The sequence below is a fragment of the Chlorocebus sabaeus genome, chromosome 10 (genome assembly GCF_047675955.1).
Source record: "Chlorocebus sabaeus isolate Y175 chromosome 10, mChlSab1.0.hap1, whole genome shotgun sequence".
Lineage (NCBI taxonomy): Eukaryota > Metazoa > Chordata > Mammalia > Primates > Cercopithecidae > Chlorocebus > Chlorocebus sabaeus.
In genome coordinates this window covers 99,349,596-99,362,801 of record NC_132913.1, presented here as the reverse complement: position 1 = coordinate 99,362,801, position 13,206 = coordinate 99,349,596, and the positions used below count along the sequence as shown (strand labels likewise).

Here is a 13,206-nt window from a genome sequence, read left to right as displayed (position 1 = left end):
GTAGTTGTGAACTACTAAGGAACCAGGTCATGTTTTATACATCTCCATGTCCCCACAGCAAGGAATAGCTTTGAATATACTACAAGTACAGATTGCTGAATGAATGACACCAAAATAGGCAAATGATGATATGTTAAGAGGATATTTAAAAGTGTAATATATTTTACATCTTGTAAGTAATTTATATGCAGTCTTAGAAGATACTATAATGATTACTTCTCTGTAAAATTCCTATAAAGGGGTAACATAGAGAAAAATGTTTCATAATTAAGTTGTTTACTTGAAAGTGCTGAAGACATACACACAAACATAGGCACAAAGTGCATCTCTAAGTAACAATTAATGTCAGAAGAAAAATTCATTTTTGTTTCCAAAATGGAAGGTGCCAATGTATGACCAGAATATGAGGTAGCTTTATAATAAGATTAGATGTTTAATGCATAAAATTTTAAAACAAATGGTTTACTCTTAAAGAAACAAAGATATAGGCATTCACTTGCAAGTTATTGTAAATCTTCCTTGGCAAGCCATCTTTTTCTTAGTGGCAATCTTGTCGTTAGACTAAGATTGGAAATGATAAAGGAAGTAACTACCATAAGATTAAGAACCATGTCTATTTTTCTCACCACTGTGTCTCCAGAACCTTGAACAATGTTTTTCAAATTGTAGGTGGACAATAAACAGTTGTAGAATAGATAATTGGATGGATGGATGAATAGATGGATGGCTGGATGGATGGATGGATGGACGGATGGGTGAATGAGGGTGAAAGCATAGAGACTTAAAGAATTTTTTGAGGAAGAAAAGTCAAGTGCAAATTTAAAAATACATTTACATTAGGATTGTTTGGTTGTATCTGCATTATTAATTTATGCACAGAATCTCATTTGATTCTATACATCTGTTTGAAAAGGTTCGCTAGCACCTAAGAGAAAGCACCTAAGAGAATGCTGATTTTAAGACTTTTAGGGTAAAGTACTTTTTTTTTTTTAGCAGATTTTCCAATTATAAATATCTGAATTATGCTGCAGTTACTTTTGAGAAATACTCTTTCTTAGTTAATATTTTTGTCATAAAGAAACCTTAGAAAGAGAATGTTATTCTCAAATCAAAATGTTAGACCATGTTGCCATGGATAGTACTTTAAACAAGGAAGAAATTGGTACCACTTTTTGAAAAAATACTTTAAACAGATTGGGATTTTGATCTTGGGAATAAGAGAGATCTTGTTGTTGTTGTTTTAATATTTCCTCCGTCACTTTTGTCTATGTGACTTTGGGCAAGTTATTTCACTGTAGTTACTTCATCTATAAAACAGAGGTAATACTCAGAGTGATTTGACCAGTAGGTGACAGAAGACATAAGAATGCCTCACACACTGAAAACACTAATTAATATAAGTTAATGTAATTATTTGAAAATTTGTACTATTTGAAGTAGTAAATAGCTGCTTAGAAACTTGTGACGTGCATAAGGATACTTAAATAAGAAAAACATTTAAATTGCTTGTCTACAAGTCCTTGGCCTCAATTTTTGTTATATTTGTAGTCCTGATTGTATCCACAGATATCAATAGAATGCCTATTGTGTATGTTTGAATTTAATATTAAGAGCATCATAAGTAACATCAGACCTTGTTGTCACTAGAGGAGATGACTAAAGCAAATATTTGGTTTTTTATAAATTAATTAAGGCTGTGTTTTGTGTTTTTTTATGGCCAAATATTTAGACAGATATTGAAGTGTATCTTGGCAGGCTTGTCAAATCCAAGCCTGATACTTTGGCTCTCTTATTTCTGAGATTGCTCATCCTTTTCATTTAAAAATAACAACAGACTAGTCACAGAAGCAGTCACCTCTAACTTCTGCATCCTCAAAGGGCATTTCCCATATGCTTTTCAACAGAGGCAGCTGTTTTCAGCCATAATTTCATAGAGGCCCATTTTCTTTCGTTAAATTTTGAATGGGGAAACATCACATTTATAAAAGACCTCAGACATGAAACTGTCACTCTCAATTGTACATTAAAATGCTAGCAAGCAGTTTTCTCATCTAAACTTTGGTGATGTGTAGTTATTCCTTTAGAAATAGAAAAATGTAGTTTTAAATATGCTGTGCAACACAGGGAACATATTGAAGAAGAGTTCTGGATTCAGAAAAACAATAAAACCTAATACTGAGGGATAGCTATGAGCCAGACCTTTTGTTAAGCAAGTTGTAGAGATATACTTCTCAAAATAATCCTAGGATTTGGAGACATTAACATCCCCATTTTACAGATAAAGATACTGAGACACAGAAAGGTTAAATAATTTACCCAACATAATACTGCTAAAAGCTAGGATGTGAACTTAGGCAGTGTTTTAGTTTGCTAGGAATGCCATTACAAAGTACCCCAGACTGGGTGGCTTAAACAACAGATATTTATTTTCTCACAATTCTGGAGCTGGAATTATGAGATCAAGGGGTCTCCAGCTTTGGCTTCTTCTGAGATCCCTCTCCTTGGCTTGTAGATGACTAGCTTCTCTCTGTGTCTTCTCATGGTCTTTTCTGTTGTCATGTCTGCACCCTCATCTTTTCTTGTTTTAAAAAACACTGGTCATATTGGATTAGGGCCCAACTTAATAATCTCAGTTTAGCCTAATTACCTCTTTAAAAACCCTATCTCCAAATACAGTCCCATTCTGAGGTAGTATGGCTTAGGACTTCAGCATACACATTATGGGGGTTTGGCTGGGCACAATGGCTCACATCTGTCATCCTAGCACTTTGGGAGGCAAAGGTAGGAGTATCACTTGAGGCCAGGAGTTCAAAACCAGCCACAGCAACATAATGAGACCCCAATCTCTACTGGAAAAAAAAATTAGGTTGGTGTGGTGGTGTGTAGCTGTAATCATAGACACAAGAGTCTGAGGCGGGAGGATCTTTTGAACCCAGGAGTTCAAGACTGCAGTGAGCTGTGATCGCACCACTGCACTCCAGCCTGGGCAATGGAGCAAGAATCCGTCTCATAAACAAACAAATATATACATGAATAAATTTAGGGAATGGTCATATTTAGCCAACAATAGACAGTCTGACTGAATTTATATCTTTATGTACTATGTAGTACCAATTGTTTAATCAATTTTCATATTAAATATTTGTGCTTATATATTATTTACCATTCCTAACCTTATATTACAAATATTTCCCATAATTGCACTAATGATAATATGATGAAATTGATTATCTTTTGTTGATTCAACTTTTAAGCATTTAGCAGAGATTTTTCCTATTTTGCAGAACAGGAACGTAATATTAAATAATTTGTGCAAGGTAAATAAGTGATGGAGACAGCAATCAAACTAAGATTGTGAGACTACAGAACCCAAATGTAATCACTAGGCTGCATTTTCCTAACCAATTTGGCTCTCTGTGGAGGAGAATACTCATCATCACATGGACAACATTAATAAACATTACGAGCTTTGATTCAGTACGAAAGTGCCGACAACTAATAATTTCTTTTTACTTCAGCTCTATCTATATCTACACAAAGTTTAATTCAAAGGTTTCCAAACATTCTTGCTATTTTAGCATTTGTGCATTGTATCTAATTTCAGTTAAAAGTCAATTCCCCAAATCATTGGAGCTTAATGTGTTTATCTGATAGGAAAAAAAATGAACTCAATATTATATTTTAAATAGTTATTAAAGATTATTAAAATGTCTATTTGAAATCCAGGCTTCAAAATATAAGCCTCCCTGTATAAATATGTAGAAAACAAGTACACACACACATACACACACACACACACACACACACTTTAGAGATGACAGAATCTTTGACTTATGAAATTTTTGAAATACGTACTCTTACAATTGAAATTTTGTGTGATTATGTAGATGAATCTACCAAAGCTTCCAACTTAGTCTGTGTAATCTGTTAAAAAGAAACACTTTATACAAATTAAATTTGACAGAGTTTATTTAAGAAAAGAATGTTCATGAATTGGGCAGCACTCAGATCAGGAGTGGTTCAGAGATCCCCACCCAGCAATGTGAGCAGGCAGAATTCATAGATGGACAAGTAAGTATTATGCAGAAACAGTTTAAATTGTTACAGCTTAGCATTTGCCTTATTTAGACATAATGTGATCAATTGGTAGCCTGTGATTGACTGAGGCCTCTCTGCTATGATTGGCTGAGATTCAGCTACTTGTTATAAGAATATACTCTTAAGTTAGTTTGTAGTGTGCTTACTAATTAGGTCACAGTTTGCTGCATAGAAATTCAAGATACAGAGACAACTTTGGGCCAATTTAATTTAATTTTACAAACCTAACGCCTGTGTAATAAGTCTATGATACAGGAATATAGTCTTGATAAGGTCAGGAGATGAAGAATCAACTGGGAATATGGAGATTTGAAGGGGGATGATTAACTCTCCACCCAGCTCAGGAAAATATAAAGGACAAAAATATATGGTTAATTCTAGGGAGGTGAGCTAAGTAGTCCTTTTCTCAATGGAACTCAAGGTGTTCACTGCTAAGAAGTCATGGGTTGAGAGCTGGCCAAGTGGCCAGTGATGATTGAAATAGCCTGCAGATTCTTAGAAAGTAGAACTCATAGCAACACTAGCACCAAAGAGACTAGCTGGAAATGGCTGAAAGTTAGTAGTTTGTTGGGATGACCTGATCAGGTTTCCTACCTCTTGAGTATTATTTCATGCTGTGTGTAATTAGTATGAATTTTACTCTACTCCAGTCAGTATATGACATTTCACATTATTTTTGTTTTTTCAAATCTAATTAGATGAGACTTTGAGTCCCTCCTTGCCAGGAGTATTAAGTAATACTTGGAGTATTAAGAACAATGGGAAAAATGAAAGCAGAATTCCAAAGCAAACATACTATTTCTACAAGCAGCAGGGATACGTAATGTTTGCTCTGTGTTTATTAATGTGCTTTTATTCTGGTAAACTTTTTAATACTATGTCATAGTTAAGAATGTTTTCTGCTTTAGATATTCTCAGACGTGCTGTGAAGGGCAGGGACAGAAATTAATTGCCTAGGGAAATTTAATGGAAAGCTTTACTGATAGAGAGGCTACAATCTGCTACTACATTTGTCACCGTCAGAAAACACATAAATTCTGCAGTCATTACCAGCAGAAGGGACTTTCTACCACCGTAGTTCTCTGTTCCCTACTTTTCTCTGTAATACTACAGGTTTATTTGACTTCAAGACCTTAGGTAATCAACATTATATTTGTTGATTCTTACCTGATGAAATGTATTAATATTTTTGTGGTTAATATCTAATTGTGTATGAATTCTTAAGACACTGGAGTAGAAGTTAAGAATTTGGATATTTTTGACTGATTACAGAAGGTTTTAACAAAAATGGATAGGTATATTTTAAAAGAGATGCTAATTTTAAAGAAATGTAATAAACATGGATTTGATGCATAATTTTAGTAGGAAAAAATCTGGGAATTTTTCTAACTAGGTAAAAAGTATGTAAAAAGTTTTACATATATAGGTAGGAACACATAATTACTTTTAATGTGCATAAAATCATTCCTAAACACTTATTAAATATTTAGGAATTGTGTAGTACTGTAATCACTTTAATCTTAAGGTAAACGAAGGAACATTTAAGGAACTAGTCTTCATTTCTAATAAGGATCAATTTTTTTAAAAAAGTAACTAAGAAGAAAAGAATTAGGGATTTATGTCAAATACAGAAAAAATTAAAAGCTATTAAAAGAGTTGTGGAATGAAGCATAAATTTAGAAATAGTGAAGACTGACTTTTCTGAAATGACCTAGAGGTAAAAGGATAACCCGGTGAGCCAGCACAGTCTCATCTAATCTTTGAGTGAGAGACATCCATTGAAAATTCCAGATTTATAACTGCAGATTTCACATTGTCTCTGAAATATTATGCAGGAGAAATGGTTGTAAAATTTCTTGTCATTTTTAAAAATCATGATTTTTTTTCCTAGACTTACTGCTAATATGGTATAGGAAGTTAATTTTTTTGTGTTCCATATCTTTTGATTTCACTCATCAAATTTCGTAAAGCAAAACAAATTGTCCCTTGAGTTAGAAGAGTTTTGAATCATTCAAGGCTTTAATAATATCCAATTGTATTTACTACTTGAACAAAACAACTATAGAAGCCAACATTGACAATGAAAGTCAATCAGTTTTACTGAGCAGAAGCTTACACCATGAGGAGGAAGATATATCTTTAGGAGGGTATTCACTCTTTGGTTGACAAAGTAGGCAGAATTTCTAGAACTAAACTGTTACTGAGACAGAACCAGAGTCAGCATTTTGTCTTTGCTAGGGCATTCTTTTTTTTCTTTTCTTTTTTTTTTTTTTTTTTTGAGAAAAACCTTTATTTGATATCAAAGACATCACCAGTAACTCAGAAATTAGATTTTATTTTATTTTGTTTGCTTTTTTATTATACTTTAAGTTCTGGGGTACATGTGCAGAACGTGCAGTTTTGTTACATAGGTATACATGTGCCATGGTGGTTTGCTACACCCATCAACCCGTCACCTACATTAGGTATTTCTCCTAATGCTCTCCCTCCCCTAGGGCATTCTTATAATTTTTGTTTACTACTGTGGTCCTTGTACATAAATCATGATTGTGTTGTTCAAACAATGTTTTGTTTTAGTAGCAAGTTCATAAAATTATTTTCCATGGGAAATGATGTCTAAAAAGACCTTAAGCATTGCTTTCCACTTTTCGATTCCATTCCATTTCATAGCCATTATTAAATTTAGGGCTATAATATACACACATAAGTATAAGGAACTGTTTCTGAAATTTAGGAATAAATTGCAAATTGCATAAGCAAGATATAAATGTACCAAAGGTTACATAACAGAGAGATTAAAAGCAACAGTTCTTACGTAATGATATTATAATTTTTTTTTCTGCTCAGATTGTCCACATCTGCCTGGCTGTTATCAGAGATAATATTTGTAATACTTAGCATCTGTTAAACACTTGCTATTGGTCAGCCAGTTTTCTTATATCTTCTAACTGCTATTGTGGTTCTATAATAGAAATATTGGTATCTCTTTTTTAAAGATGAAGAAACTGAGGCTCAATAAGATTAAGCAACCTGATCGAAGCCACAAAGTTAGCAAGCACAAAGGCTAGGTTTGGAGTCCAGCTTTGCCTGGCAGACAAGCCCACATTTCCTACCATTATACTTTCCCATAAATAAGTCCATATGTTTAAAAGTTGTTTTTATTTTCTTAAAATTTTCTAAAACAGTGGAAAATGTTATGCTACTCAGATTTTTTTCTGATAGCTGAAAGATGAGGAACAATGGATAACTAACATGATTGTGTGGCCTTATCAGACATTATAACATGTAATTTATACTTCTAGATATCTCTTCACTTTTTATCCAGATCTGCCAATATTGGCTCAAACCACTTTATTTACTCTTTTTCATCATTAAGCACTCCTATCATTATTAACTCGTTTCCTTTAATTGTTTTTATTTGTAATCAGTACACATGGCTCATGATCTGCACTGGAGTTTCCTTTTGAGATGTTTCAAGATATTTGTTCACAGAAAGACTATAAGAATAGAGAAAATGTGACTATGAACACCAAAAAACAGAGACCAAAATAAGACAGGATGTGTTCTTTTAGGTATAAGACTTTTGTATTTATCTCCTGTAACTCTTTTTTAAAATGCTTCAGTTCCATGTGTCCCTCTACATACAAAAGATTAGAGAAACACATCTTGGGTTGAGAGATTTGCTATGATATTTTTTTTCTATTATTTACATTATTTTTCTGGGTCAGAGAAAGGGATGTAAGAAAGAAATAAATAGGATCCTCACTATCATTATCATAAAATAATTTACTATGGACCAACTTATGGGTGGCCTTGTTCAAAATGACTTGGACATACATTCTCAGCATTAACATGGAATGATGTCCAGAGTTCACATAATAAAAAGATATTTGTTAGGCTAATGCTTAGTTATGCATACTATTTTGCAAGGGTAATAAACAGAATGAATAATGACAGAGACTTATTTTGGATACTAGAATCTCAGTTATAACAGCAAATCCCTCCAGTTCTAGAATCTTTATAAGGGAGTACCTATTGCTTGTAATCTGACCTTCCATGAAGATAAGACACATGTCTCTAAGAATAATATAATACACACCCTGGAATGAGAAGTATATAAATATTACAACACAATTAATTCAAATATAAATGTCTTTAGTAATATGCAAATACAAAGATGTTCTTAGTTATATTTTACTCTTTCTGGTAGATAAGAGCACTTGAAGCATCCTCTTCTGCATTAGTTAGTCCTTCTTTATATGTTCAGCATTGTTCTTGGTTCATACCTATCACACATTCTAGAGCCCTTATTATTTGCAGGTTATTTGCAGCTTGTGTTAATATGTGATCCAAATGCCATCCCAAGTGACACTGAAAAATTACTAATGATGTTACTCTTTTACAAATAAACCTCTTCTTTTACCCAAGTATGCTTCATCTGTGTTTTCTCTGTTGATATTGTAAATGTGTTTCCCCATCTCGAGATAAACCAATGGCTTTTTACAGTTTTTGATAAGAAGAGACACTTCCTGAGTGGGATGGAAGCTAATGATAAGTCTGTTTTGGAATGATGGATCTTACGACATGTTGTAGGCAAAAAAGTCATAATACATCCTCCATCACCACATTTATCATTGTGACCTAGATCACTAAATAATTATTGTATACACATTTAAAGAAAACTTTGTGATGATGAATGAAAGAATTTTACTTTTCAGACCATATGATGTCAGAATGTATTTATAGTCTCTCTTGAAGAGCTCAAAGAGGTAAATAAGGGCACTCAAAGAGGTAGCAGTTCAACCATTAGAATGGTGTTTGAAGGAGGAATTATAGAGCCCTAGAGCCCCACTTTTCCAGGTGGTGCAATTTTAAACAAATTGCTGTGTACAAGCAATGCATATCACTGCTGAGTTTCATCACTCTTTTCTATTGTCCTAGGCATTTATCTCTTCACTCCAAGAAACTCACTGTCTTAGGAGTACTCATAGTGGCTTAGAGTTCCCAGTTTGATGCCAGATATGAGTAATTCCATGTATGCCTTGCCTATTCCTCTCCACTTTGGCTCCATTAGGATTCTGCTCTTCTATTGATTATTTGTAGTATGCTTATTCCTAAGAATTGTGAGACTGGGGGGGAAGAGTCTGAATAGAGGCTCACATATTTTATTGTTTATTATAACCAACTAGAGATTACTAAGTAAAATGTTATGTTTTCCCATTTTGACAGACACATCTTTATAACAACCTGGATGGCCAGGTACTATGTTAGGACTTTTGGAGTCCTCAGGAATATGTTGGCATGGAGAGAAATGGCTCCAGTCTACAGTCTCTCCTCCATTCACTTCTAGCATATATTGTGAGAGGTCTTACATGCAAGTTTTTGGACACTTTAGCCTACATGTCCAGGATCTGTATAGTTTCCCATCACACATTGACACCTGGACCACCCATTCCTTCCTAAATATATGCACATTGGTGGCACAATCTGCTGTCTGGGGATTGAACTGGGGAAGATGACATTACAGTTTCTGGATAAAGACTTGAGGTTATTTGCAAAGGAAATTCTGGGATCACAGGGTCTGGAAGGGGAGAGTGTAGAATGTAAATGGGCCTTTTTCTTCACTCCACAGACTTTGTACAGTGGGGAAGGATGTGGTCAGAGAAGGACAAGAGTGATACTTGTTGGTTTACTGCCACTCTCCTGGTCACATGAGACACATAAGTTTACAGACCAAAGTGCTTGACCTTATAGGGCTATATTCTGGGAAAAAGAGAGACAGGTTACCAATACTAAATCTAATAAATGTATGAATGATATGATATAGCAGAAGGTAAGAAGTAGTGGGGACAATATGAGAATTGAAGCAGGTAGAAGTGTAGGGGCTACAGTGTTCAACAGGTTTATCAGGGTTGGCCTCAACTGAGAAGGAGATATTTGAACAAAAACTTGAAGGTAGTGAGGGAGTTTGCCAAGAAGATAACAAGATGAAGGGAAACTCAGATTTTTAAGGGCATAATGCAGAATTTAAGGTAGAACTATAATTTTCATGTGAAAGAGAACTGATGACTAGATCAGATACTGTAGTTCTGTCTAATAGAATTGTAAGGCCATAGAATTTAAAATGTTTGTTTTGCCACAATAAGAAAGTAAAAAGAAACAACTGATATTAACTTTAATAATACATTTTATTTAACTCAATTTATCTCAAATGCTATCATTTAATCATATAATCTTCAAAATCCAGAGTGTATTTTGTACTTACAGCACATCTGAATTTAGACCAGCTACACTTCAATTGCTCACTAGCCACATATGGCTAGTGGTTATTGCACTGAACAGCATGAAGATTTTGATGCATCAGTAAAAGGATTTTGTCTGTTACTCTCAGTGACTTAGGAGATGTTTCAGAGTTTTAAACATTGAAGTGTTGTAATTTGATTTATGTCTTTAAAATACCTTGGCTAGCCTGAATTTAGAATACACCATAAGGATCAGGAATAGACACAGGGAGACCTATTACAATAATCTAGATGAGGAATGATGATGGCTCAGGTGGGAGCCATGGATGACATAAAAAGTAGTTGAATTTCTGATCATTCTGAACATAGAACAAATAGTATGGATCACACTCGGGGTGTCAGAGGAGAGTCAAAGATGACTGAAATTTTGGCCTGAAAGCCAGAAAAGATGGCAAAACCTTAACTGAGATGAAGAAGGCTGCCAGAGGGGTGAGGGAAGAAAGGAGTTCAGCCATTGATAGGTGTATCTGAAAATCATACTAGACATCCAAGTAAGGATGGTGAGTAAACAGTTGGGTATAAATCTGGAGTTTGGGGAAAGTATAGAGATAAATGTTTGGAGATCACCAACTTTGAAACTGAATAAGATCACCAAGGGAGTGAGAATAGACAGAGGGGGGAAAAAAGTACCAAAAACTGAGCCTTGGAGCGTCTGAAATGAAAAGGGTTAGTTAGAATAACATGAAATTGGTGTTAAAATAATACCAAATACTTGAGTGTTTTTGTATCATTTTTAGTTTTTTTTTTTTTAATTCTGACAACTATCATCATTTTATCAAAAAACTTAATATTTAGATGCAACTCAGGCTTTCTTCATGACAGTTTTGCTTTAAAATGTCTCACAAACCTTCAAATAATTAACTTATTATACATGAGTAAATTTAAACAGTGGGCAGTAAAAATTAAAAATGTGGTTGGAATGAATTTATAGCCAACAAGTAGTTTTTTTGTTTGTTTGTTTTTGTTTTTTTTTGTTTTTTTTTTTTGTTGTTGTTTTGTTTTTTTGAGATAGAGTCTTGCTCTGTCACCAGGCTAGAGTTCAGCGGCGCAATCTTGGCTCACTTCAACCTCCACCTCCTGGGTTCAAGTGATTCTCCTGTCTCAACCTCCCAAGTAGCTGGGACGACAGGCGCCTGCCACCACACCCGGCTAATTTTTTGTATTTTTAGTAGAGATGGGGTTTCACCATGTTGGCCAGAATGGTCTCGATCTCTTGACCTCATGATCCACTCGCTTCGGCCTCCCAAAGTGCTGGGATTGCAGGTGTGAGCCACCGCGCCCGGCCACAACAGCTTGCTTTTAATACATGTTGTTTATGTTTGTGTTCCCTGGAGATGTACAGGGCAATTGTTATTTGATAAATATAGCACTAACCACCAATAAGGCCTTTTTAAATCTATCCTACAATTTACAAACTAACTGGCTTTGTTTTACTTATGCTCACCAATTTGCTGTTTTATGTAGTCTCTGACTGATGGTTGTGTGTCCTTAACTTATTGTAGTCTGTTGATAAGCAAGACCCTTATTCATTTAACTATATTCAAATCTCAGGTATGAAGAAGGTCTCATAAACAAAATCCATTATTTTACTATAAGCACATTCATAACTGTTTAAAAGAACTACAACATTGTAGTTCAAATGAGATTTTAACCTTTTGTGATCTTTTTTATGAAGCCAATTATTTAGAATATGATATGGAAAATAATGTATTAAGCTAAAAACTGAAAATTAGAGTTTAATAACTCATTTTAATCTAACTTGTTACATATGCATAGTGACAAATTAGTTTTATAACACAGACAATTGTTTGTGTTTGTGTCTTTTCAGTCTGTTCGAGAAGTCACAGGCTACGTGTTAGTGGCTCTTAATCAGTTTCGTTACCTGCCTCTGGAGAATTTACGCATTATTCGTGGAACGAAACTTTATGAGGATCGATATGCCTTGGCAATATTTTTAAACTACAGAAAAGATGGAAACTTTGGACTTCAAGAACTTGGATTAAAGAACTTGACAGGTAAGGAATATATATATAATGGCAGATATGCTTTCATTATCAATATAAGGCAATGTACACAAAAATGTGTATGTAGGGTTACTGTCATATTTGTTACATTAAGGAACACTCTAAGGCATTTAAATATCAGTGATTTATTCATTTTATGAGCAATGATGCCCCGTGATGCCCTTGTTTTTATTTATAGATTTTGTAAGTGCAGTGTGAAGGATACCATAATACTGTATCTCAGCTGAACAGGAGTAAACTCTGGAAATGCTCTGTAACTGAAAACTGAGATATGAAACATGCTGTGTTTGGTGGTTTCAGGTGAACAGTGGACCATATCATCAAATCTTTACAATAATGCAATAATGAATAGAGCTTAGTAATACCCAAGCTATTATATCTATTTCCATGAATCTTTAGTTTTCTGCACAATCACCTTATTTTTGGAAAATATATCTAATTTATACAGTTTTGATTTCTCTTATTCAGTAGCTCACTAAATGCCATCAGCAATTCTTTCTCAGAATACTTCAATAACATCAGATCATCAGAGTAGTTTTTTCTCATTAAGATTGGAAATATATGATGTAAGCAACTTAAAATTATCATCCTTCTATGAAAAACACTCAATAGGAATTTATTTTGTAAGCTGGTTCTTGCCATCCCACTGTTACTTTTCAGTTCGCATAGCTCAGAGTATGTAAAAGTCCTTGTAGGAGGCTTTTTGGTGTAATGGTTCTAATCATGAATTTTATTCATGCATACCTGTAATCAAAATGAATTGATTACTGAGATTGCACCAT

The 13,206-nt window shown here is 34.2% G+C and overlaps 1 protein-coding gene across 4 annotated transcripts in view; it reads left to right on the top strand.

Moving 5' to 3' along the window:
• The window catches only part of ERBB4 (erb-b2 receptor tyrosine kinase 4), a 1,160,906-nt gene that overhangs the window by 590,238 nt on the left and 557,462 nt on the right, over positions 1-13,206 (top strand). For all 4 annotated transcript variants that reach the window (XM_007966140.3, XM_007966143.3, XM_007966144.3 and 1 more), the window contains exon 3: positions 12,229-12,415. In XM_007966140.3, the coding sequence (XP_007964331.2) occupies positions 12,229-12,415 (187 nt within the window). The remainder of the gene's footprint in view (positions 1-12,228; positions 12,416-13,206) is intronic.